The sequence below is a fragment of the Strigops habroptila genome, chromosome 5, assembly GCF_004027225.2.
Source record: "Strigops habroptila isolate Jane chromosome 5, bStrHab1.2.pri, whole genome shotgun sequence".
Lineage (NCBI taxonomy): Eukaryota > Metazoa > Chordata > Aves > Psittaciformes > Psittacidae > Strigops > Strigops habroptila.
The window spans coordinates 46393509-46419567 of record NC_044281.2 but is presented as its reverse complement, the minus strand read 5'-3'; the positions used below and the strand labels follow the sequence as shown (position 1 = coordinate 46419567).

The 26059-nt window shown below is 36.3% G+C and overlaps 1 protein-coding gene across 3 annotated transcripts in view; it reads left to right on the top strand.

The window, feature by feature from the left end:
* The window catches only part of ARHGAP15 (Rho GTPase activating protein 15), a 338762-nt gene that overhangs the window by 196128 nt on the left and 116575 nt on the right, over nt 1–26059 (top strand). For all 3 annotated transcript variants that reach the window (XM_030488811.1, XM_030488812.1, XM_030488809.1), the window contains 2 exons: nt 1929–2051; nt 11577–11675. In XM_030488811.1, the coding sequence (XP_030344671.1) occupies nt 1929–2051; nt 11577–11675 (222 nt within the window). The remainder of the gene's footprint in view (nt 1–1928; nt 2052–11576; nt 11676–26059) is intronic.

Below are 26059 nucleotides of genomic sequence, written 5' to 3'. Positions count from 1 at the left end.
GAAATAGAAACATCCATTTGTTGTTCTTTTTATAGCACAGCCAAGTGGACTTGGAATTTTAGCTTGCTCCTGCCAAGGATTGCTCAATTTCGAACAAAAAGTCCTCCACTATAATGTTAAAAAAGCACCAACCATCAATTGAATGCTAATCTTTACATTCTATGATACATCACTCCAAGAATGCTACCATTAGAAAATGTGAATTCTATTTTTCATAAGTGATGGATTATTGTACCAAGCTGTGTATTTTCCAGTAAAGTGTCCTTTTATTTGTCCTGTGTGATTACTAGTTTGTGGAAGTATGTGTGGGGTCATTTTAGTGCTATGGGAAAATGAAGCACTCTTCTGTTAAAATCAGTAGTGAAATCAGAAGCAAACTATGCTCTGATCGTCGTAGGCATGTGTTTAAATATTGCTTTCCTTAATTGGCTATGTTCTATTTACTTAAAATGAACAATTTGGCAAGTTTTTCTCCCTTGACAACAGCAAAGCATAAACCATTTTATAAGTTTGGCTGTTAAAATCAGATTTATAATGTAAACCACAATATTCCAGGGTTGTTACTGTTGCTTAACCAGTTATTTTAGCTTGCCATTGTTTTTTAATTGTGCACCTTTAAACATTCTGGTTCTGTTTATAACTTATGCAAAACTTCTTGCTACAGAATGGTGCAATAATATTGATCATAATTTTATTTTTGCTGTCTGTCTACCCTTGGATTCTCTATATGAAGATCACTGCATTATAGGCGAGATTCAATCTGGATGTGGAGATTTGGGAACATCTCTGTAACTGCAGCTAAATTATCCAGGGTGCTATTTAGAAATACTGTTGAAGGGACAATGGACCAACTTCTGCAAGTTCAACTTGTGGACAATGCTGTGTTTTGGTGGATTGATTGATCGATTGATTGATTTTCAAGAGAAGATGGAAAGCTACGTTTCCCACAGAAAGCAGTAGCTCCTCTGTCAGCTGGAGGCCCTTGCCAGAAGTCAGGACAGCTCTGATTCCCCATTAACCCACTCAGCGTTTGAGGGAATGGGCAGGGTGAGAGCTCAAGAACACACAGGACAAGTGTTATTCAAGGGTGGTGAGGCTCAGGTGAACTGTTCGCAAACTTTAAAAATCTGATTGTTCAGGGAAATCTTTGAAGAAGATCTTCCCATGACATTGCTACTGCTTCTGGAGCATGTTGGTTTCTCCTTCATGTTAATACTGCCTATTTTGGTAGCTATGATGGTGCCCTGCAAGCACCTCAGCAGAGAAAAAGTTAAATTTATGTCTCTGAAACTTTCTTCAGGGGATTTTCTGCAGCTGGGTTCTATGTCTTTTTGACACAGAGCAGGAATAAACTGAGCTCAAAATGTTTCTCAGTTTGGTAAATGCCTAAATATTATAAAATATAATCATTAAGACAGGAATACTTTTCTTTCCATAAATTAATGCATCTCACATTTCATGGCATATAGCCATATTTTCTATAGCTGCATTAAATATATGTATAACACTTCACCGATCTTGGCAAAAGAATTCGGTTCTCCACTAGTGGTGAACCATACACCCTTTTTCATAACAAGTAGTATATACCTAATAACGTATAGCACACTGAGTCCAGAGTTTTAGTTGAAAAATCATCCATGTGAAACTTGTGGGATTCGTGATCATTTCATGAGTAAACTGGTCGCCATCCAAATACTTATGGGCCATAAATAATACAACTCTGTGACTAACCAGCAGAATGAAGTCATCATGTTTATTCATAAAAGTACTAATCAGATGTTTTGCACTATCCAATCATCTATACTACTGACCTACTCCATGATTTTACTAGGGTGGCTATGGCCGCTGCTTTTTAAGGATACTTGAGCAAACTACTATCAGTTTTAAAATACAATTTCACTGAATCTTTTTCTTTTGATTTCCTTTAGTTTTCAGACTGAACTACAGTGCCTCTGACACAAATGACAGAAACCGAGTTAAAAGCAGATTAAAGAAGTTCATCTCCCGAAGGCCCTCCTTGAAAACATTGCAAGAAAAAGGACTTATTAAAGGTGTGTTGGCTTTATGTATTTTTTCAGAGTAAAAAGAAAAAATTCACAAATGAATTTTTCATTCTCAGTTAAATGCGTAGGTGCATTGGACAAATGCTTCTTAGATACGTTTTTGTTATTGTATCTCATAAAACTTGCACTGCTGAATTGTAAAGAAAAAAATCAATGTATGGTTACATCCGTCTCTGTGCTGTCTGACTGCTGCTTCAATTTTTCTGTTTTGGTGTGCAACTTGGTAGAAGCCCCTTCATTTAACACAGGCACTCATCATGCACATTGCAAATCAACATGCTGCACAACTCAATTTCTTGAGAAAAGAATGTTGATAAAGTTTTATATTTTAGAATCTGAAATAGGAACTTCAAATGCTGTGCTGACTGGTTTGTTTTCTAGGGTAGACTGGGATACTTTCTGCTGTCTTCTCTCATTATTTTTCTAACTCTCCTACAAAATACATTTTGAACAATTTAAAATACATGCCAGTGAATAATAAATGCCCTGAATCTGTTATATTTTTCCTACTACAATTTCTTGCTAAGTCAGTCAGCCATCAATTTCACATATCCTTAAAAAATTGTTTCTTTTATGAAACATGTTTGTTAGTTTACCCAAGGAGTGTTTTGCTAAGAAGCTGGTAGTTAACTTGAAGGCGGTAGCATTCTGACCAGTAATAATGAAGCAAAGCCATGTTTTCAAATATTGTCCTGAATAATGCTTTAAAAATTTACACACTCCCAAATCATTATGTGTGAAACCCACAACTGCACATGCAAATTGACTAGAAAGAGGCATTTTGCCAGCAGTCCCTGTCAATCTCTGGAGTGTGAGTTTTCCAGTGGTGTGTCAAAAATGGCAAAGGGTGTTGCTAGCGTATATTAAACTCATCTGTGCTGAGCCAAGAGATTGACCCCAGCCAGCAAAAGCTAAAGCAGTCACAAGAGTTAGACACCAGCTGGGCCTATGTCTGAAGCGAAGATTTTATAAATTAAGTTCTTATGTTTTAGATACATGCAGAAACGTTCAATGCAATGGTGCTTAGTGTAAGGGAGTCTTCATTATATGAAATCATTTTGTGCATTGGTGATGGGCTTCTGCTTCTAACTGCCACAGAAACTTAAAAAAAAAAGTTATTTTTAAATGAATAGTGTGTGCGAGGTGTGCACACTCACACAACAAGCTTTCAGGATCTGTTTTTAGACATTCATAGTATCTGATTTCAATACATTTGAGGGCTTTGCCTCTTTGAAGTACTGTCTAGGTTGAGGGTAGGATTTGAATGCATCATGTTAGTTTGTTTCAGTTATTACAGTAATAGAAGTGTAATTTATAGTCTTTTAATGTCTGGATTTAAGGGTTGTTTTTTTTTAGTTTGACAAAGTGTGGCTGATGAATCTCCTGCAGTGTTACATAGGGATCAGATGTGATCCCTTTTAACAAACCCAGATTAATTAGCATAACTCAATTCCAGCCTCTAATGTATCTCTCTAGGAAAGACGCATGAATTTAGTTTTGGCTGCAGTTATATTAAGCTCTTGATTCATAAACATAGCTTAGTTCGACCTAGGATACTATTCCATGGATAATGAATTTGTATGATTTGTGACACAGTAATTCAGAATCAGTACCCGGCACAGTTTTACTACCAAACTAATGGCACCATGAAGAAAACATGTTAGCTATCTACCATGAAGTTTCATTAGGTTTAGGTTCTGACCATGCAAATGAGGCAGGATTCTTTAGCATGGCTAAGTTCCAATCTGCAGTCTAAGTGATAATCTAACTCTATGTGATAAGGTTCCTTCATTGTCTTCACTACAGTTTATCCGTTAATCTGTTAAAATGTTATGAAAATGCAGTTACAGTACTTATACAGAGACCACTTTTAAATGTTAATTTTTAGGCTCCCGTTAGAATATTTTTAAAACACAAAATGCAACCATCGACCTTAAAGATGAAAAGCATGTCAAATTCTGCATTATCAGATGCATCTTTTTTTTTTTCCTAAAGATGATGTAAATAGTTGCAGAAATCTCTTGAAACTATTTGTTTGCTCCTTTCTTAAGGGAAAAAGTGTTAATCAATTTTTACAAGAAAAAATTCCTCCAGCTCTGGGAACATACATACTAACTTTTATCCCATAGGGAAATACTTCTGTCAGAATTGTAAATCCCTTAAAATATAGGCTTGTAATAAAAGTGCATCTAAAGCCTTGCAGGACATCTTGGTACCGAATTTCTGACAAAGAGCTGTTCTGTGTGCTAGTGAAGAATTGATATAAATATCTGTGAAGCGTGTGGTGTTAATTACTCCAATGCAGTGGCACTGTAGGTGCTGTGGAAACCTTCACTTTTCATCAAGTGCTATTCATATTTGCCAGGGGCACTATAAAACTCTCAAATCTATATTGATTTTTTGCATTGTATGTCACATTGGAACCAAAACTCCAATAAATTTAACACGTAAATTATAGTCATGGATAAATACATTTTAAGGTGGGAAGTTCTCTTAAACACAGTTCTGTGCTCTGGTAGTCACTGATGTGTACACACTTGGCCAGAAGACTCAACAAGTTTCTCCACATCAACCAAATTTGGGAATACAGGCTTCAAAATTAAATAGCAGTTTGATCTCCTGGGGTACTTTGTTCTGCCAACACTGTTATCAGAAAATCTAGAAATTATGTGATTGCCATTTAACTGTTTACAAAACTTTGTTTATGTAGAATGTAGTAAATAAAGTAGGTAGTTGGTAAATGAGAAGAATAAGAAGTAAGAGGATAACAATCAGACAAGAGAATGTAGCAGACCAGCGTGTAAATGTTAGTTACATGCTGATCCAAAAATGAAGACAGGCTGATGCTTTACATGAAAAAAAGTTATTTTTGTCATCGCTGTCCCGTTTGCTTGCTAGTCCTTGGCATAAAAGAAGCCAGAATGGGAACAGCACATTGACTCCATTCATTGTGATGAGCTGGTAACTGGGGCGTTTCATGTTCCAGTGAGAGCTCTAATGAAGATCATCAGCCCTTCTCATTCTGTCTCACTCATGCTTAAACAAAATATTTTTGGTCTAGAAGCATTTTGAAGCATCTCTGAGATGATGTATAACACAGTATTTTTGGGTTATGTGTCCATACGCAGACTTCAATTCGTATATATACACATGCATGCAAACCTAGAAATATTAAATAAGAAACATGTTCCATGTCTGCTGTTTTAATACTATTATTTTCAGAATAACTGTGTTCAAATTTATATGCTAGGTCACGGGACCTCAGTTCCTTGGGATTTAAGTATTCTCAGAATTTACAGAATCTGCACTAATGCGCTAGAAAAATAATATATAAAGCTTCTCTTTTAAAACTACTTTATAGTCTATAATTGAACTTTCATCTTTGTGTTTAAGCTTTGTCATGGTTTAATATTACCCAAAATGAATTGCCAACTTTCAACTTGATATTGGCCTGCTAACTTCTTGATTTCTGAGCCTTTCTATTCCACAAACAGAAAAAAAGCTTTTGTGAAAATGTGATTTTAAAGCTATGGTGGTTGTGTTGGTAACAGACTATCACAAAATACACTTTCAGTAAACGGTAAAAAAACATTGTTAACAACATAAATGACACTGTGGGAAATAAGGAAAATGCAACTATGCAGCTGGCAAGAAATTAATCTAGAGTTTTTGGTGGTGGATTTTTTTTTCCCCAAAAGCTAAACACTGAAGGAACTTCACTGGGTTTATTTTTTAAGTTAAGTTAAGGAAAAACCCGAAACAGCATAAAAGTTGGAATGGTTACAACAGTTTCAAGGTTAAAATACAAGCAACCCAATTGCTAGTGAAAGGAATTAGCTGCGATTTGGCTTGATATCCTATAGAATGAGGCTTAGCATACATTGGCGGCTGTGCAGACAGCAGCACGGAGATCACCAACCATGCTGATTCCAGACAAGGGAAAATGTCTTTGTTTTCTCATAAGTTTCAACGGACCTTGGAGTAGTTTAGTGTAATGAGTGTAATGCTCATAAGAAGTCATAGAATCATAGAATGGTTAGAGTTGGAAAGGACCTTAAGATCACACAGTTCCAACCCCCCTACCATGGGCAGAGACACCTCCCACTAGACCAGCTTCCGCAAGGCCCTGTCCAACCTGGCCTTGAACAGTGCCAGGGATGGAGCATTCACAACTTCCTTGGGCAACCTGTTCCGGTGCCTCACCACCCTCACAGTAGGGCTTCTTCCTTATATCTAAATGAACTTCCCCTATTTAAGTTTAAACCTATTACCTCTTGTCCTATCACTACAATCCCTGATGAAGAGTCCCTCTCCAGCGTTCCTGTAGGCCCCCTTCAGATACTGGGGTCTTCACCCAGCGTTCTCCAGGCTGAACAGCCTGTCTTCATACGGGAGGTGCTCCAGCCCCCAGATCATTCTTGTGGCCCTCCTCCGGACTTGCTCCAACAGGTATATGCCCTTCTTATGTTGGGAACACCAGAACTGTACACAGTACTGCAAGTGGGGTCTCACAAGAGCAGAGTAGAGGGGGAGAATCACTCCCCTTTACCTGTTGGTCATCTTTTTGATGCAGCCCAGTACACAGTTTGTTTTCTGGGCTGCGAGCGCATGCTGCCAGTTCATGTTCAGTTTCTCATTTACCAACATCCACAAGTCCTTATCCACATGGCTGCTCTGAATCACTTCTCTGCCCACCCTGTAGCTGTGCCTGGGATTGCCCTGACACAGGTGTAGGACCTTGCACTTTGCTTTGTTGAACTTCATGAGGTTTGCAATGGCCCACCTCTCCAGCCTGCCCAGGTCCCTCTGGATGGCATCCCCTCCATCCAGCGTGTTGAAGTCCAAAAGAGTAGATCAAGACCGACCTTCAATGTGTTCTGTAATTCTTCTGGGTTATGAAGGAATTTAGCAAGTAATTTAGTGCTCATAATAACTTATGGAAAATTAGGAAATATTTCCTTTGTCTTTCATAGACAGTGGATCACAAAGATGTTTCTTTCTTTGACCACTACCTGGATATTTGGAAATACATTTCCCAAACCCTATGGATACCAAACACAGGACAAATGGATTTTTTCCTTTGACATGATTGTCAGAAATAATTCAGATAATTGTAAAATATCTCATTTCTGGAGGCCTGTTTTGAGGAGTTGTCATGTTTTAAACCCAGCAGACTCACTCTCTTTGAATTCAATGTGCTGTTGTCCTCATAATTTCATAAAAGAGACCAGTGTCTGTAAGTATTCTCTATTTTCCCTTTTTCTGAGAATGTGAAACAAATCTGGCAGCTCACATGCCACTTTATAGTAACAGTTCACAAATGTAATTTTTTTTTTTTTTCAATTGATGACCACCACAGATCAACGATGTATACTAAATCTCCAAGTTAAAAGGACTGGCAAGACTCCCAGCTAGCATAAATCAGAGGATCTCCATTGACAACCTCACCATCTTCAGTCGTCTGAGGACCTGGCCCACTTATTGTAAAAGCATTGTGGCATTATTTGGAGCACCAGTCTGGAACCAGCATCGTTTTAATGTCTGGCTTAGTATGTCTGGCTACAGATTGAGCAGCTAGAAGTTGCCTTTCAGAATATGGCCCTTTCCAACTACATCTCTTGCCCTTCCAAAAAATTCACTGCTGTGGTGCCTACTGTTCTGTACCTCCCTGTGTACATTCCTCTTATTTTGCCTTTTAGTTCTCTTTCCCCTTTTCCCTCTTAACATTCAGATACAAAGAAAACAAAAAAACTTAGACACCGATACAAAGCTCTGATAGTCCAGCAGTTCAAATCCAGATCTAGCAGAGTTAATTTTGTTCCTGGAAGACACTGAATTAAATAGATATCATTCACATTTTTAAAAACTTGGCCATTACACCATTATACCTTCTCTGATGTCAGAATCTGAGCTTCTACATGAGAAATGGGAATATTAGCTATATCTTTCCCATTTTTTTTTTAATAAAAAACACTGAAGTATGAGCTCCTTCCAAGTGTGGCCACATCTCATCCATGTACACCAAAAAAAGTTAAACAATGACATTCTCGGTAAGGATGTGGCTTTAATGATTTTGTTTTAATTGTTTCTTTTCCAGAAGTATTGTCTCCCACAGACAAGATTTCTGCAGCTCTGAATTAGTGGCTTTGTTGCAGCCTGCAAGAGCTACTTAAAAAAAGTAGCTCTGTCAGAGTCAGGGAAATCTTGGAGCTCACCAGAACGAGCAATACATTGCAGCCGTAATCATCATCTAATATTATACAACTTGCAAATGTCCATTCCCTCCTCTTCTGGTGTCTCAAATCCATGTGCAAAGCTGTCACACACCCCACCATCTTAAATAGAAAGTTTAATACGCAGATATCAGGGATGTGTAATGTAAACCATACCATCAAATATATTATGAATATATTGCTCTTCTTAAAAATGCTTGATGGTTTTTCATACTACAGTATTGACTAGCTGTCTGTGTTTGATGTATGGTTTACCAGCCTGATGTAGACTTATGGTTAGAGCTTAACTGGTTAGTTCTGCTTTTGCAGCCAATTCAGAATAACTACAGATGCCCCAAGATATTAAAATTGACTGCTCAAATGGACTCAGTGTGGGAGTTTCATTGGTTTTAAATTGATAACAGCTGAAAGAGTGAATGATTAAAGCTGTATATGGGCATAGTATGCAGTTCTTTTGTACAAGCTCTTATAAACAGAATCCACTGTATGGGAATTGCCTTTGTTCTAATAAAAGATGTTTCTGAACAATTGTTAGTTCAAATTTTTAAATGATGAAACAAGAACATTTCAGGAGCCTATAGAGGAAATAATTCCTGAGAAACTGGAATAACTCTGAGAAGATAAAGTGGATTTCTATTCAGAGGGGAGCATTTAAAGTTAAGCAGCATTCCATAAGGTGGTAATTGTGTCTGTTTCCCAGGCATTTGAGTTAAATAAGCTGGATAAGAAACATAAACTGTCATAACAGGAGGTTAGGAGTGTTGTGTACATCTTTTTTTTCAAGTAATAAAAAACGAAGTTTTGAAGGGCCCTATCACAAATAAATCAAACAAAGGCTTTTTTGCTTCTTTTATTCCTTTGGAAGCAGTTCTTACTTTTTAGGAAAAAAATTAAAAAATACTGGATAGTTTCTCCTTAAACTAGTTTTTAAATATGTATAGACACACTTATAAAAGACCAAGAAAATATTTTAATCTTAGTTACACATTAATCTAGTTTACAAAAGTTAGCAATTTGCAATTCTTATAATTCATTATTTTCAAATTACTGCATAAACAAGTCTCAGCTGAGTTTTCATCAGCTATCCCTGTGACCTCTAAGATTGTAAATATGGCAATGTAACTACTGCCATTCCCCTATTTATGTACAACAACAGATACAGTAAAAAATCAATAGAGTAGAAAGAGTCACGGAATTTGAGGTTCAGGAGTACCCAGAATTCAGAGTACTTGGATATCTCATGGGATCATGTACTTATAAATATTCATGAATTTCTAGAAGGGGGGGGGAAATAATCCAAAGCAGTTGTGTGTCAATATTTTACCATAGTCTCTTTTGATGGTCAGCAACTATTAATGCTGATTTGCTGCCATTTCCATTCAAGAAAAAAATCTTGAGTGCTAGTCTTTTAAAGAATAGATGTTTTAAAGCTTAACTGCAGGATACAGAATGTGACTATACCCATGTACTGAAAAGTATATAAAATGAGGTTAAACATTTTGCTGAAGATACAGAATCTACACCAGAAAAGAAGTAATGAACTAGGTAAGAATTGCAAAACAGTTTCAGTATTTCCTCTCTCAAATACTGAGTATCTTGCATTCATACTGGAGATTGAAAGAGTAACTGCAAAATAATCCTAGAAGTTGATTATATAGTGGTTATAATAGAGAAGAAAAGTTGCTGAAGATACATACATTAATTTTTTTTCAGTTGTTCATGTATTGCCATCTACACAATGCAGCTCTTTGCCTGTTTTGCTTCTGAAATAGTTTACAAGTGTCTTTGTCCACCAAATAAGATATGTTTTTATTCTTTTTAATGTAATTTACACTGGGAATCGTTCCATGTTATGCAAAGAATTTGACAGGTCTTTGCTAAAATTTTAAAAAACAATTAAAATGTCAAAAGAGGAAGAGCTAGTACATTTTAATCATAAATCTCTGTATATATAATTACCACTGAAGGCAGCTATAAATGTTTTCTGAAGAAAATGTAACCAGACTGTGCTTTGTCAGAAACATAACCCCAAAACATGTAACAGACTGTTCGCTAATGCTTAACGCCACACATGCACACAACCTTCTTCAGTGTAGTTCTGTGAACCCAGTTCTCCATCCCTTCTGCAGCCGAAACTCCAACTAACTTAAATTGAGGCTTTAATGTACACTACCAGAATGCAGATCACATGCATTAGGAGATGCTGGAATAAATTCCCTGCTATATATCAAGAAGTTCAAATCATTCCATGCACCCCACCTTGTTTCTCTGATTGTTCCCTACTCTGGGGTATTAGGAAACAATCATGAGCAATGTACTCTAGGTGACTCTGCTTGAGCTGGGAGGTTGGACTAGATGACCTCCAGTGGTTCCTTCTAATCTCAATTATTATGTGATTGTGTGAAAGAAAAGGCAATCAAGTTGCTCTTGAAATGTAAGCAAGCTTAATAAGAAATTATAACAATTAACAATAGAAAAATAAACTCTTTGTAAGGAAGAAAATAAACAAATGGTTTTCTGCCTGTTAGTGAGAAAAACGTGTGCTGCTTGGAGGAAGCAGCACTCAAACTGCTTACGGTAGAAGATGGTGGGGCTGACTATGGAGGAAATATCCTGCGCCATGGGAGCTGTGGGCTTGTTAGGTGCACTGTGTGGAGTCCAGGCTTGTGCTAGAACCCTTCAGTTATCTATACAGTCATTTTCAAAGCCTCTATGTCAATTTCCAAACTGTAGTACTCTGTTGAAATGCTATATGGAGACTGTCTCTTTGGATAAATGATGATAATACACTCCTATTGTTTCAGCATTTAATTGGCTCCTATTGAGCAGTTTCTCTCATCTGTTTGATTCGTTTTGATTCTGGCTGACAATGTCCTCATTACTGATTGCTCTTTTCATAATTTCTCAAACATATAGAGTGGAAATGAGGTGGAGGAAGCTAATTAGTAATCTGAAAAGTTTAACCTGCTTATACAAATATGTTTTAAGATCAACATTCAAAGTTGATCAAAACTTTGAAATCATAAAAACTAAACAGTAACATTATCTAATTAAATGATTATTTGCCAAAGAAACAATACAAATCACAAGTTGAACTTGGTGTAAGACATTTGGTTCTGTGGCAGAAGCTAATGACCAACAGGACTCAAAAAGTTCTTGTTTCCAACTTTGTCCATCTTTGATATCTGAGCTTTTAATTAATATGCAAGCTAAGAAGAGTGAAAAATGCCACTACTAATAATATGCCTTAATGTATTTTCCTCTTTTTTCCCAAATGTAGATCAAATTTTTGGCTCCCATTTGCACTTGGTTTGTGAGCATGAGAAATCTACAGTCCCCCAGTTTGTGAGACTGTGTATAAAAACTGTTGAAAGAAGAGGTGAGTACCTAAATGTTTAACACTTTTTTTTTTCCTGTTAGTGATCAGAACTTTAACCTTGTAACTCTGATCAAACTGCCAGGATAGGCAGGCAGTGGAGTTTATAATATACTTATGAACTGAACTATATCCCATTTTGTATGCTCATTTTCTTTATAAAAACTAATATAACCCATTCATGCTGATTATTCCTTATATTTTGTTTGACATGTGGTTGGTTTAGTCATTCTCCGGGTAAGCAAATGCTAAACATCAATAAAATGTCAGTAACATTCACTCTGAAGTCTTTGCTTAGTGTCATGCCAATACTTTTTCCTAAGTCCTGAATTGTATTCCTCCAAAACAAATGTTATTCTAGTATGACCATATTTTTTTTAATGCATGCAGGTATCTAATTTTTACAGTTATTTTAAAAAGCTATCATATTGTAAGAACATTGGAATGCATATTCACCCTCATTAAAAGCTTTGATTAATAACAAGGATTTACATAGTATAGAAAAGATGTACTTAACACCGTTGCCTGCTTTGCTTTCTGCAGAGTGTATATTCTCTCATTGAAGGTCACTTTCTTTGGAAGGTACATGCGGTAGATGCAGAATCTTAAAATGCATTGTATAAAAATGTGTGGCTTCATCACCATCTGTTACAAGTTTACAACTTGTTCCAGGGATCTGGGGAAACATATATCTTGCAAAAGATAGATAGAAAATTTATTTTCAGAATAAAGCTGGGTGAACCCATTGTCATGGCCATATACTGGAGTCTCAGAAAAAGGGAACCAATGAAAAATAAAAAGATGCTTAGACTGTTAACCACAAAGGAAAAAGCTATTTTAATTCCATCATTGTTACCTGGTTTTATAGTGAAAGGTGCAATAAAACTACCCTGGAGTTTCAAACTCTGGGAAATTCATGTTTTAATTATACAGCAAAGAGAGCACTGGGATATTATTATTCCCAGAATGATTGGCAGGAAGTCAGAGACTAACAAACTGGAGATCGTTCAGTAGGGGGAGATAGTAGCATTGGTTTTCTGGAGGAAGGCTGGAGTCTGCATAGAGAGAGACAAAGAAATAGGAGAAATATGTGAAATGACTATTAATAGGGGAGAAATTGTGAGGAGAAATTCAGAACATGAAAAGTAAAAGCTGAGATTAGATTATAATAATGATGTGCCATGCAGAATATGTCTAATTGACTGTCCGGTTATGATCTTAGCACAGGTTCTCCAGAAGAAGCACTAGATATTTCATAGATGTATCTGACCACTCCTCTAGGAGAACAGAGGCCAGAGGTCTCTGCACTGCTGAGCAGTAACAGAAAAATCAAAGACATCTAATCAAATGTTTATTGTCTGTGTGATTATCAGAGAAATGTTCATGGAAGAAAATGAAAATACCACTGTTTCTTCAATGGAGTTCATCCTTTGGAGTACTGTATTATTGTTCTGGTATTTCCTTCAAACTTGCTGTGACTTAGACATGTCTACCCTTTTTAGTTGGTCTAATATGTAAATAAAAGCTAATCATATGGCAAGAGATGATAAAAAATTCATTTTATCACTGTACTTAGGAGTTTATATTTGATACAGAGTTTTTTCTATGATCGTTTTCTTGGATTAAGATACTTGCATTTACTCACATTTTATTTACTCAAAGTGTTGTTTTTACTAAGTTCTGGCATAAAGTATCTCAGGACAGCAGTAATTTATGTGAAGCTAAGTCCAATGTTTATGCAAGCTTCTGATGACATTTTATACCGAGGTTGGTATTAGGAAGCAGTATGTGGAGGTGCCAAGTCTCCCGGCATGGCTGAGACTCAACAGATCTGAAGCCCTCCTCTTAATGGCCAGATATGCCTCCAGCCAAGATACTCAATTGCAGAGTCATGGGAAATACTTATGTACCAATTATGGGAAAGGCACATTTAATGAAAACTGTATGTTTACTTTCATAGTCTTAGTAAGATGGCCTAGATACTCAGTACAGCTGGCATATTGGCTGTTGTAGAAAAGCTTTTTTTCCTATTTAGAAAATACATCAGCTGCATACTGTAACTGTACCAAAAATGTTACTTATGTGCTTCATTTAAGTTATAGGGTTATTAGGAAAAAAGACCTTAGGAGAAATAACCCTAAATGCTACTTACAGAACATTCTGGTTTTGCTGAACAGTTATGTTCTTATTTATTAGCTCATGGTTTCAATTATTTACCTATTGATCTTCTATTTGTTTTTCTGATTTTTAAAGCATTATTACTGTGCGCAGAAAGTCTAGCAGTAATCCGAATAAAACGTATTAATTAGTACATTTTCTTGAGTAGATGAGGTTACATGCAATATCCAACTGTAGTAACATTCTCTCACAGATTAAAAATGTAGAGGTTGTTATTAACTGTTGGCAAGATTTCCTGCTTAGTTACACTATTTTTAAATTAATATCTACATCAAAATCAAAGGAATTATTCTGAAGTTATTTTGCTGCACCTTAGATCAGATTTTGTTCATTTATCCTCTAGGCTACTGGTTGCTTATTCACCTTTTCAGGACAGGGGTGCTTTCTAAGGCTTGGTCTAAAAATTCTCACACCATAATGCATATTTATCTATCCAACAAGGATTGGCTTGTTCAAGAGCAAATTCCATTTTTTCAGCCTATTTTGGTATTTTTAGCTATAGGACTGGGAAAGAGAATTCTTATTAATTAAATTCTACATTTACTCAGCCATCTTGCAGAGCTGGTAGTGGAGTTTAATAAAAAGAGTTAATAAAAATTATTATTTTTATTAAAAATAAAATTCATGTCTATTCATGTGTCTATTCATGTAAAATTGCAAGGCAATTGCCACTTTTTTTTTTTAAAAATCTCAGGGGTTTTTTTTTCTTCCTGTACTATTTATTCATCCATACTGTTTAATCAACTTCTTTTCCTACACAGCTATACAGACCTGTGCCACTGGAGTCAATAGTATCTAGGCAAAGAGCATTGTACCCTTAATGCAATATCTAAATAGCAATAAAAAAGTCCTATGATGTGACCCTGTCAGGATAAGAGAATAATTCTGTACCATGCAATGATCAGATTGAAGAAACGCAATGGCTACTCAATGATTTCTAGTGTTTCTTCACTTTCTACGTTCTCAGGGACTTGGAGAGAAAGATTTTCATGGAATAGTATATCTGTTTTTTCTTTGTAGTCCTTTACTTCGCCATCAACACCTATCTTGGATGTACTTCAGGCTTTTCTGGGTCTATATGCTGACCTGCCTTTTTTCACCTCTATTCCATTCTTTTTCTTCTCCCCAGAAAGCATCTGATAGGTAGTGCCAACCCTAAGCTGAAAAGTGTAGCAAGGAAAGCCTGGAACAACCCTCCCAGTGTACTATAACTCACATGCTGTGCACTCCTGCCAAGGGTGGGGCCCATTGTAAGATTTTTGATGTTTCTAGGCAAGATATTATTTCCAGTCATTTCTCAAGTTGCCTATTTATTTTGTTGTACATGACCCTTTAAAAGTCCTGGCGGGTTTTTTGCCCCCTCCCCCCCCCCCCCCCCCCTTAAATATGTGAAAGGCGTGAATAGAATGCATTAAAAAAAAAAAAAAAAACAAACCAAAAAGAAAACCAAACAAAAAAACAAAAAAACGAACAAAAAACCAAAACCAAACCAAAACCAAAACAAACCCCAAAATATCAGTCTGCATTGTATCTAAACAAAATGCCACCCAGTACTTCTCATAGTAATGTTTTATCGTGTGAAAACAGACTTGTTACTGTTTTCTAGGGATGATCATTTGTCTGTGTGTCTAATGACAGAGTAAATGAACACCCCGAGCAGTCAGTATCCTAAACCTATGAAGGATATCCAGTGTAGTCTAGGTTTTGTAAAGAAATGCAGTACTAATGCTCCAGGGAAATATGATTTAACTTTCATTTCTCTTTTGAAACATCCTTCATTTTCTCCCTCCATTCCCAAATCCAAGTTAGTGTTCTCAAATCAGCAGAAATGACTCGAAAAATGACACTGCAGGCAGCAAAGTGGGTGATTACAGGTACTGTTTCCATTCTAAACTGGACATTGCAGACATTGGTTTCTGTTGCTTTTCTTGGAGCGCAGGATGCTCTGACAGGAATGATACACAAAATTACATATTTGATTCAATGCCTAAAAGCCACCCTGGGATCCATAACCTTGCTTAAAGATTTAAGAAAGACCTCTAGTCCACTTCTGAGAAGGTTCTTAACTTAGAAAACTTTATCTTTCAACTTTACTTCTTAGCAGCTGTTATGTTTTTTTGCTGTCGTTTGTTTGACAGGATCCAGTTATAGGTTCCGATGTCTGTTTAAAGAAACAGGGAGGTTGTTGGCTTTAAAATTCCCTTACTGCTTGTGTGTTCAACATTTTCCCAGGCTTTTCTACATAGTTTGCCAAGTAAAGGGGCTGACCTTTTGTAGCAAACACTTTTTCATTTCTAAATGCTCACTTTGATTTTTGTCCCATTTTATGCTCATTCCAAACTGTTTACAACCCACTAAAAATGACTGTGAATTATATGTTTGTGTAATGGATTCCTTTTGTGGTTGGAGTGGAATGTTTACTTTGAACAATTCGTTATCTTTGGGCAGATTATAGTGACCTGAAAAAAGAATGGCTAAAATTATTATAGTACCTTAACTATTTCCTTTTGTTATCTTCTGTGTTTGTCCAATGTATTATTTACTGGGTTTCATTGCTCTGATGCTCAGTGAACAAATCATGTTAAATAAAAGAAGCAACAAAAAAACCCTAAGCTTAGGGCTCTTGGTCTGAGGCACTGATCTGCTGGGGTAGGACTGGGTATGCCAGCGAGACTTCAGAAGTGACCATTAGGCACTTTAAAGGCTGGGTGTGCAATTTTAAGAAGACATGGTTTCAAAAGAAGTTTTAAGCACTTGCTCTCTGAAAGTCAGATTTCTTATAGGTGTCCAAAGTTTGACACCCTAAAGCACCTAAAATCGAGGCTCAGTTTGGCTTTAATGTCCATAGCTGTGATTTCATTGTATAAAATATCATTGCAGACATGCACAGACACAAAGTCTCATACCGCAGGATAGTTAGTGTTTAAGGAAGAAAATGTCTTTATGGGCAAAGATAAAGTACCTTATGGGATGTAGTAAAGAAATACAGTCATGCTGATGAAGAGAAATGAAGATAAAAATACCTCACCTCCCAACAGCCGTGCTGCTCTGTGACAGAAGGTTATGTCAGTTTCATCAGTTTTATCTCTTTATCTAAAAACTGAAGTGCAGCAAAAAGCACTTTAAAACCTATTTATATTAAATAAAAAAAAAAATTACCTTCTAAATCATATACCGCCTAAAAGGTAGTCAGTATTCTGGTGGAAAGTTTACATAAAATAGAGTTCACTTATCTCAAGGAGTTAAGCAAAGAGGAAATAAGTTTTAAAATATAAAGTATTGTAGATATATTTATATAGCTAGCAAAAAAATGAGTTTTTAAAACAGTTTAATGCTATCTCACTTTGTAATGGAACAGAATACTGCAGAAGAATTAAAAAAAAAAATCCCAAATGTTCCCTAAAGCTGAAGACTCCCATGCTGGGATCACTGTCTGATCTGCTGTAGTTAGTAGATTACGGGAGCACAGTGAAGATGGCAGATGAAGTGAGGCTTGTGCAGCTAAGGTATGTATTAATAGCCACTATATACAGACTCTAGCAGCTTATATCCCTATACGTATTGTAATACTCCATATTTTTAGATTTGTGTTCGGTGACTTGCTCCTCCAGGGTGTATTTAACTTAAGCTTTTTTTTTTGTGTCTTTGTTCTCAAGAATAATTCATTCTTATTCCTGAGGACCTGAAGAAGGCAGTCAGAAAGTACAGGGTAGATGTGCCAGAGTATGCTCACCACCATCTTTTAGCTTCCATTAAATGTACAGTGTTCCTGGGCTACTTCCCAGCACAATTAGACCAAACCCATTAGCTGGTGGCATAAAGGATTTGTTCTGGCAAGGTTTCCTTGAGAAGAAGGGAAACCTCAGGAGACCGACCAATCCTGTGCAGTTTTATATTTCTGTCTGAGTGCAGGATTATTCTCCAGCAGCACTTGGGCCCTGAACAATCACTGAAATGTATTTTATTTGTTTTCTCTCTGTTGTATGTTTTAGCATTTTTCTATCCTCAGAACAAGAAATTGTTCATGAATAGCAGTTTGTTTCCTACAAGCTCATTCACTGATTTTCAGCACTTATTTTCCTCTGCAAAGGTATTTTCCAAACTTTTATTTCCCTTCTCCCAAACCTACACATGCTTCCTTGCTTACTCTGATATAATTTTTCATGTTTCCGGTGGCTTTAAAATTCAGTACCCTGAAAGTACAGAGATCATATTGCTCCACCAAATAATCTGAGCTCCCAGTTCTGCTAATTTTGTACTGTTCATTCTTTCCCACTTTGGGATAATCTATTATACTTGGATCCAGGCACGCACTAAAAGCTAATACTTCCACGAAGAATGTGCAATTTGTACTGTTTAGTTTGTGATGAGATTCCTGAAGTCTTTTATGATTCTGTCTTGTTCCAAGGAAGCTTCTGCTCCCAACTTTTATACACAAAAAAAAAAAAAAAAAAAAAAAAGGAAAAAAACCAGACTGATACTAAAAAATTACATGCACACAAAAATATCTAGCAGTTCAGCAGATAAAGCCTTTTTCCAGGGAAGTCCAGTGGGCTGAAGAAAACTGTTTCCAAGGGCATTGAACTGTGTTTACTTTAAAGCAGACAACAAGTATAAACTTAAATGTAAAGAAGAATGCAATATTGCATTGCCCTTGCAAGTTTGTGATTTAAAATGTCTTGGGCTTTTTTTTTTTCTTTTATTTTTTTGAGTAATAATTAAAAGTGGTTGAATGTAGTGCAAACATATTGGCAAGATTTCCTCAATCATTTCTGTCTTCAGGTTCAGGCAATCCCACTATAGCCACCTTTCTTAGACTAAAAGCCAGTTAATAGCATTGTGCAAGGTCCAAGTCAGAATTGGCTCAGAAGGGTATTCACTCTGGGGCCTCTGTGTCTGCTAGAAAGCCACATTCTGAGTTAGAAAAAATATTGAGAAGTGTCAACAGGAAACATCACGGAAGGGCATACAAGACAAATTAGAGAAAAGGAGAGAACAGAAGGGAAAAAAAAAAGGTCTTGCAATGACAATGCACAAAAGAGAGAATAATATATATTTAAACAATTTGAAAGCAGAGACTGTAAGCTAGTTAGAAGAAGAAAAAGCCATAAAAAGGGCAGGCATTTGAATCAGTTGATGTCTTTGTCATAGTTACCTGATACCTGCTTCATTGATTAATCTGTTCCAGAGAAATATATCTATTTCTATGAAAAAAAAGGGAAATTTGTATTTTAAACCTTGCCAGTAACAACAAGCAGACACTCAGTGTGCACCAAAGTAACATTTACAATGCCTGGGCCAAATTCATGCCTTGTGTAATTTTATTGCTTTTACTGGAATTACACCAGAGATGAGTTTGGCCTTTTGCCTTTTTCTAGTATTGTATAATATATCTATTAGTGAACATGCAGAAGGAAACAGGGCATTTTGTCTTCAGAATTTTGCATAAAATCTTTTTCGATAGGCTTGATAAATAAAATAAACCACTTAATGTATGAAATAAAAAAGAATCAAACAACATTTTGTAGACATTAAAATAATGTTAATATACTTTGAAAATCAAGCAGTGACATTTGTACACACTGAAACAAAAATTCTAGAGAAATTTAAAGCCAGCAGACTGTCTCTGTTGCTTACTCTGTACCAAAGAGAAAATGAAGGTCCTGACATACCCCCTGGTCAGAGCCAGATTCAGGGAAGCTAGCACATGAGGGTATCCACCTCCTAGCCATGAAAAAGATAAAAAGATAGACACAGAAGTCCTCTCTTTTCCTCCTGAATAAACTGGGGATGTGAGGCACTATGCCCTAGTACATTACACATGCCATCACAGACAAGGAGCTGGCAGTATTTCCACTGCAAACTCCGTTTAGTCAGACCTTACAGTTTAGCCATTAATAGAGAAAGACTTTGGGCTAACACTTGACAAAACGAGTCTCAGCCTAGAGATGTTCACACACAGACACACACACTAAATCCATTAAGATTCTTGGGGAGACCAAAAAGAGGTAGTTATACTTTCAGATTCTTTCAACATCCTTGTTACTTTAAAAAAAAAAAAATGTTTTTTAAATAAAATTATGCAGGCGTAATTCCATAATGTAGACTAATTGCTTTTCCTGTGGAAAAAACAAACAAACAAACAAACTACAATTATACTATATTTTTTTCAAAAAAGTTTTACAGTAATAAAAGAAAACACATTAAAAAAAGTTTTGCCATCTATATGCAACACTATGGGGTCAGTTTAAAAAACCATGTCTCCTTTTTCTTGCCTGCAATTCAAGAGAACAAATAACTGCAGTTGTATTTTATTACTTCAATTATTTGCTGTAACAGATTGCGTTACATCAATGTTTTAACCATATAATGTAGCAGTCTAATGGGATTGATACCTAAGTGAGAGAAATTGTACGAACAGAAAGCTTCAGGAGCAAGGCAGAGGGCAAAGTAAGAGGGCAGCTTAAAAAGAAGGCTTTATGTTAAGCGTTTCACTTTAAGAGAAGATTTTTTAGCTCATTTTACTCCTCTGAATTTATGAAACCAATATTGCTAGCAATCTAGTAACTGAATTGTCCCTAAATTGACTACAGCATGATAAACCCCCAAGGAATTAACAAGTCTTTTAAAGATCTCCAGTTACATATTCATTTAGCATATTGTTTTATTACAATCGGGATCCTCATGGATCATGGATGTAATTATATAGCAAACCAACAAACCAACTTCACGCAGACAAACAATGTTCCCTGGTTTGGGAGGAATGACATATATGTAAATGAGAGCAAAATGTGGCCATTTTGTTTCATAATAGAACAGAACCATATCACTTGGATCCTGAGCAACTGCAGCCATCCTGATCCAGCTTTCTCTTCATGATTCCTTCACGAACCTTTTTTTTTTTTAGTATCAGAGATTATACATTTCAGCTGAAATTCTTAGGAAACAGATATTGCTACTAGAAACTGTTTTCTCATGTTTATTCTACTTTATTATGGATATAGGTTATTTCTTTCTATAACACTTGCTTTACTGATACTGGTCTCTGTCCACCAAAACAGATGGAAACTTCTCTAAGGACCTGAATAGATCTATTTTGTGGTTTCTTGTCATTATTCTTTACAGTTAAGGAAGTCCTTCAGTGATTTGTTGGATTAGGGCCTTAAGCTTCATATGTTTGAATCAGAAATGTAAATATGCACATTTTCTCTCAGGATTTAAAAACAAAGAACAAGAACTTGTTCAGTTGCCCAGATTAAGAGCCATTTACAGGTAATACTGAGGCTCTCATAAATGACCATGAACTCCTCCAAACCAAGGGTAAGGTGATGAGACTTCTCTGAGGTGCCTTCACTCAGAAAACAAAGCAGCCCTCAAAAAACAGAAAGAGGCTATTCCATGCCCCTTACCTCCATCTTCCCCATTTTCCCATATTTCAAACCATTTGTTTAGACTTGTCAGTCCTGAACTGATATGGTGTTATGTGACATAACACACCAAAGTAGCTGCCACCAAAAGGCTTTACTGTGACAGCAGTAACCACACAATGGGGTTGGAGGTTCCACAACTTTTTGTTTACTTAGAAACGAAATAATTTTCATGGGTGTATGGTATCAGTTAGCAAGTGTTGAGTTCTTTATGGTGATACTACTCATATTGACTTAAATGGAAAATGGATCAGCTCAGAAACCTTTAATAAGAAAAAGTTTTTCAGTGTACTTGTAGTGATGCCCTGTGGAGCCACTAGAACTAAAAATCTGTCAGCATACTTGATAGAAACTTTGTTTCATGGTTTTCTAACTCATAAGATTGAGATTAAAGTGAACAAAATCTTTGCTCATAGTTTGGCAGTCAAGTAATATTCCTCTGTGTGTAGATGTGTGTGTGTGAGACAGGGAGAGGGGAAAATTCAGCAGCCGTTCATTTGATGCTAAATTATCAGGTTATTTTCAACAAACCTTCATAGAAGGATAAGATACATCTTCTTCTAATGAAAACTGCATTCATTTAGCCTATAAACTTAACTTTGAACAAGCTAGCATCTACGCAAACCACTGAAAATAAAAACATTCATTCTCCAGCCCAGCTAAACTTGAAGCCAGACTTGAATACAACCAGGAAGGTGGAAGATGGTGGAAGGCTGTTCTTTAATCAGTCATCTTTTTCTACTGTACCACTGAAACAGAGGGGCTCACAAAATGCTTTATTTAATGCCCTGATCCATGACCTGCAGGACTATCCTCACAGCAGTAGCTACTCGATGGTCATAAATAACACCGATCCAGTGACAGTGCTTTGTGCACAGGAACGTTTCTACCATCTGAGCAAAGGCACAATCTTTTTTGATACTTTGTAAACAGTCACGATAGATGGCTGTTTGAAAAGTACCTGAATTTGCACACTAGAAATTGTTCACAATGTTTTTTTTTATTATCCTTATTTCAGCTGTATTTCTGTGTTCTGATATGTCATACATTAAAAGCATAAAGAACACAGCTTACAGGAGCAGTTTCTGTCAGAAACTTTGCAACTGTCTTGGATGTCTCTATGGTAAATGTCATTAATAATTATGGAATTTTCACCAAAGAAGGAGATTATATATGGAAAACACTGTATGCCAACTTTGTTTTTCCAAGCCTTCAAAAAACTAGATGGTCTGTGCCCTAATAAACCCTAGTAAAAGGGATGAGATTGGATTTCTACCTTCCTCACATCATTCCATGTCACAGTCAGCATTAAGATACAAAGGCAATGATCCAAATCAAAATTTTTCCTGTAGCTTCAAATTTTGAAATAATTAGCTTGCATGAAAATATCAAATGATACTCATATCTATGCATTTACTTCAACCAAAATTCAGCTAACAGCTATCCAGTGCATTTTATTGCCAGTAGCTAGATATTTTTCTTATCATAAGTCAGTATTTTTCTGTATTTCTTGCATGTCTTGCATGTTCTGTTTCAGTTATATTATTTGTATTTCATTGTGGGGATTAGGTTGGGATTTTTTTTGCATATTTCAAAGTAGAAAGCAATTTGTTCCATTTCAAACTATACTTAAGCCATCTTTTTTTCAGGAGTTTGTCAGCCATTCCTATACAATGGTATGTGTATATGCTATTTTAATATAGTATACCATGGTATGCCTGTCAAACCATAAAATGAAAACTATCAAGTTGCTTCTGTCAAAGTAATGAAGTATATGTGCTAGTCTCCTCAGTTTTTTGGGACTTGTCACTCTTTTTGACCCAGTTCAGGATTTTTATGATTTCTGTAGATATTTTAACTGCATTTTTTGCTGAATGTGGCTTTGCTGATGGTTCAGATTTTGCCCAAATTAAATGGAAGCAGAAAAAAAGGTTTTAAATTACCTGAACCTGTTCAGGGATAGGAAACATGGTGGGAATCACAGGAAAAATCATGTTCATAGCTGCAGAGTCCTGCAGCTAAGATGGTAAAAAAAAAAAAAAAAAGAAAAAAATAAAAAAGGTGGAAAAACATCTAAGCACCATAGGTTTGTGTAATATTAAAATTAATGTTTCAGAGGTTTTTCACATAATGCTGCTTAATGTCACTGTTTCATAACACTAAATATGACTTTTCGAAAACAACAAAATTTTGCTCACTTGTTAGACTAGAGGTTTATCACACAAAATAAGGTAAGAGCATTCAGTAGAATGCCACAATTTTAATCATTATTGTGTTTTTAAAAGTGTGAAGTGTACACTGGGAGAGATATTACTAAAGTAAACGTCTTATCTACATATATACACATATACACACACCTTTGTATTATCACAATTATATGTTAGACAGATAGGAAATGCTAAGAATTCCGTAAGTTGGTGTTAGACATCCATATGTATATTTATCTTCCAAGACAGCCTCTGAGTTTTCCATGCAGGCATGGACTGTAACACCCTAAGGTGTCTGATAAAGTGCCTTAGACTAAAGAATTTAATTTTAAAACTTTTTCTCCCACTTAAAGGTAAAAAGCAAATACTAAGATAGGTGCTTATAATATAATATGAATAAACAAAGACTGTTAACAACTGCTCATGAGAACCTGAACTCTGCATTTGGATCCACTCCCCAGCAATGCTCAACAGCTGTAGGAAGTGCCCACAGACAGTTAGGTCAGACAGTTCCTGGAGACAAGAGAGATAGATAACCTTGAGACATCTAAGCTTTAAGCTGTCCGGTAAAAAATGGATCTGTTATGGGGAAGAGTATTGGGCCTATCTGAACTCCTCAACTATCGCTAAAAATCCAGGAAATTATGGAAGAAGCAGTCCTGTGACTTTCAATTTCCACCCCATGTATCCTTTTTCCAGCCAAAATTTCCTATCCCAGTCATTATCATCAAAAATAAATAAATATATTTGCCAAACAAGGGCACTACAGTCCAGAAAATGCAAACTCCTTACCCATTTTGGCTGAAGAGTATGTGTGCCCGAATATACGGTTCTTCCACTTCCAACTGTTAAAAGTCCAATAAGCAGCAGTACTAGTCAGGATGGGGAGGTGACATTATTGAGATCTAATTTAATCTCTCACTATTGTGGAAGATGGGAAAAGACTTGTCCCTACTGTGCACTAAATTATCTTTAAAATCAGCATTGGGAATAAAGGATGTTTAGAGAATTTTATCTGTCCCTTAGCTTTCAACCACTGTTCCTACTGATGTCAGTGGACTTGACTGAAAGTCCTATATAGTCCTAAGAGGAGAGTTAGACCCCCCAAAGTGCAATTTCCCTTAGTGTTCTGATGTTGCTCAAAAAACACAGGCATGATGTTGTTGATGATGGATTCCTAAATGAAGCACAATTTAACCAAAGTGGAAGGATTTAGCAAAATTTGTTGTATGCTACTGTCTGTAACAGGCAGATCTTTAGCCAGTTTAGTGAGCATAAGTTACAGCTGGCTTCTGCTGGAATAGTTTATGCTCTTGACCCTCCTCAGTTGTATAGCCAACAGGGAGTTGTCAGGCTACATGTGTTTTTAAACTTCTTTCAGCTAAATCAGAAATCCAAAAGCAAAATACAGCTCTCAGCAGTATCATGTGGAGTTGTGACACTCCCTGGAGGGCTCAGGGTCCATAAACCAATGAATGGATTACAATGAGGCATAAATGTAGTATTTCCATCCATGACAGATATAATCTTGAGCCTGTATTTTTCATGTTACTTAACTCTTTCAGAACTTACTGTGTGACAGAAAATGTCTTATAATGCACATTGCAGTAAATATCAGGCAAGTATGCTTTATTGCTGAGCTCTACATGTTTCCAAAAGTTAACAGGCACAGCTGGGATATAAGAAATGGCAATGTAGTATATATTTCTTGAACATATGAAATACCTTGACTCTCTTCTCCCCCATCCTCCACATTACATCCCCAGCTGTTCTGATCAAGTCACACAGTGGATGAGTTTTTCCATCGTCAGCTTCTCCTAAAATGATAACCTTTATTCGGGCTTTTATCCTCCCAGAAATAAACTGCATTATCCACATTGTCATCACATTTAAATTAGACTATCCCAGCATCTATTGCATGGTGCAGAATAATAGAAATGGTAACAGATGGAAGGTGGTAAACTGCCTGTTGGTAGCTGTACCTAGCAGAAAATACTCAGTGCTAGTATTTAACATCTATTGATTTTCCTGCAAATGACTTCAATCTCTCTACCTGAAATTCCCTTCTGTCAGCCACCCTAGTATCCTATGGCCACAATGCCAGGTAGGTAAAAACTGGAAGCTGCACATTTCTGGAGACATGAAGCTGATTATATCCCAAAAGAGATGCTGGTGAAGGACCATCCAGCTTTTGAAGATTTCTAAAACACCTGAAAGACTTTTAGGTCAAGCAGGAAAAAAAAGTATGCTTGACAAAATAGCAAAGAATCATAGAAATCCTATTTTAACTCAGATACATTAAGCATTGGTCAGAATGGGTCTACTAGCCCATACATGAGAATCAGTAACTGCAGCAAATGAGAGCAAATAGGAGTGGTGAAGTAGATATCAAAAGAGAAAATAAACAAGCAAACAAAATGAAAAAAAAAAAATCACAAAATTAAATACTGACATATTACAGAGAGAGAATGGCTATTTCCAAACATTTGGTAATTTCAGATATTATACTGTGTTGCATAAAGTAAGACAATTATATTTCTTTTTAAACTGCCATTCTATTTAAATCAGTGAGCTG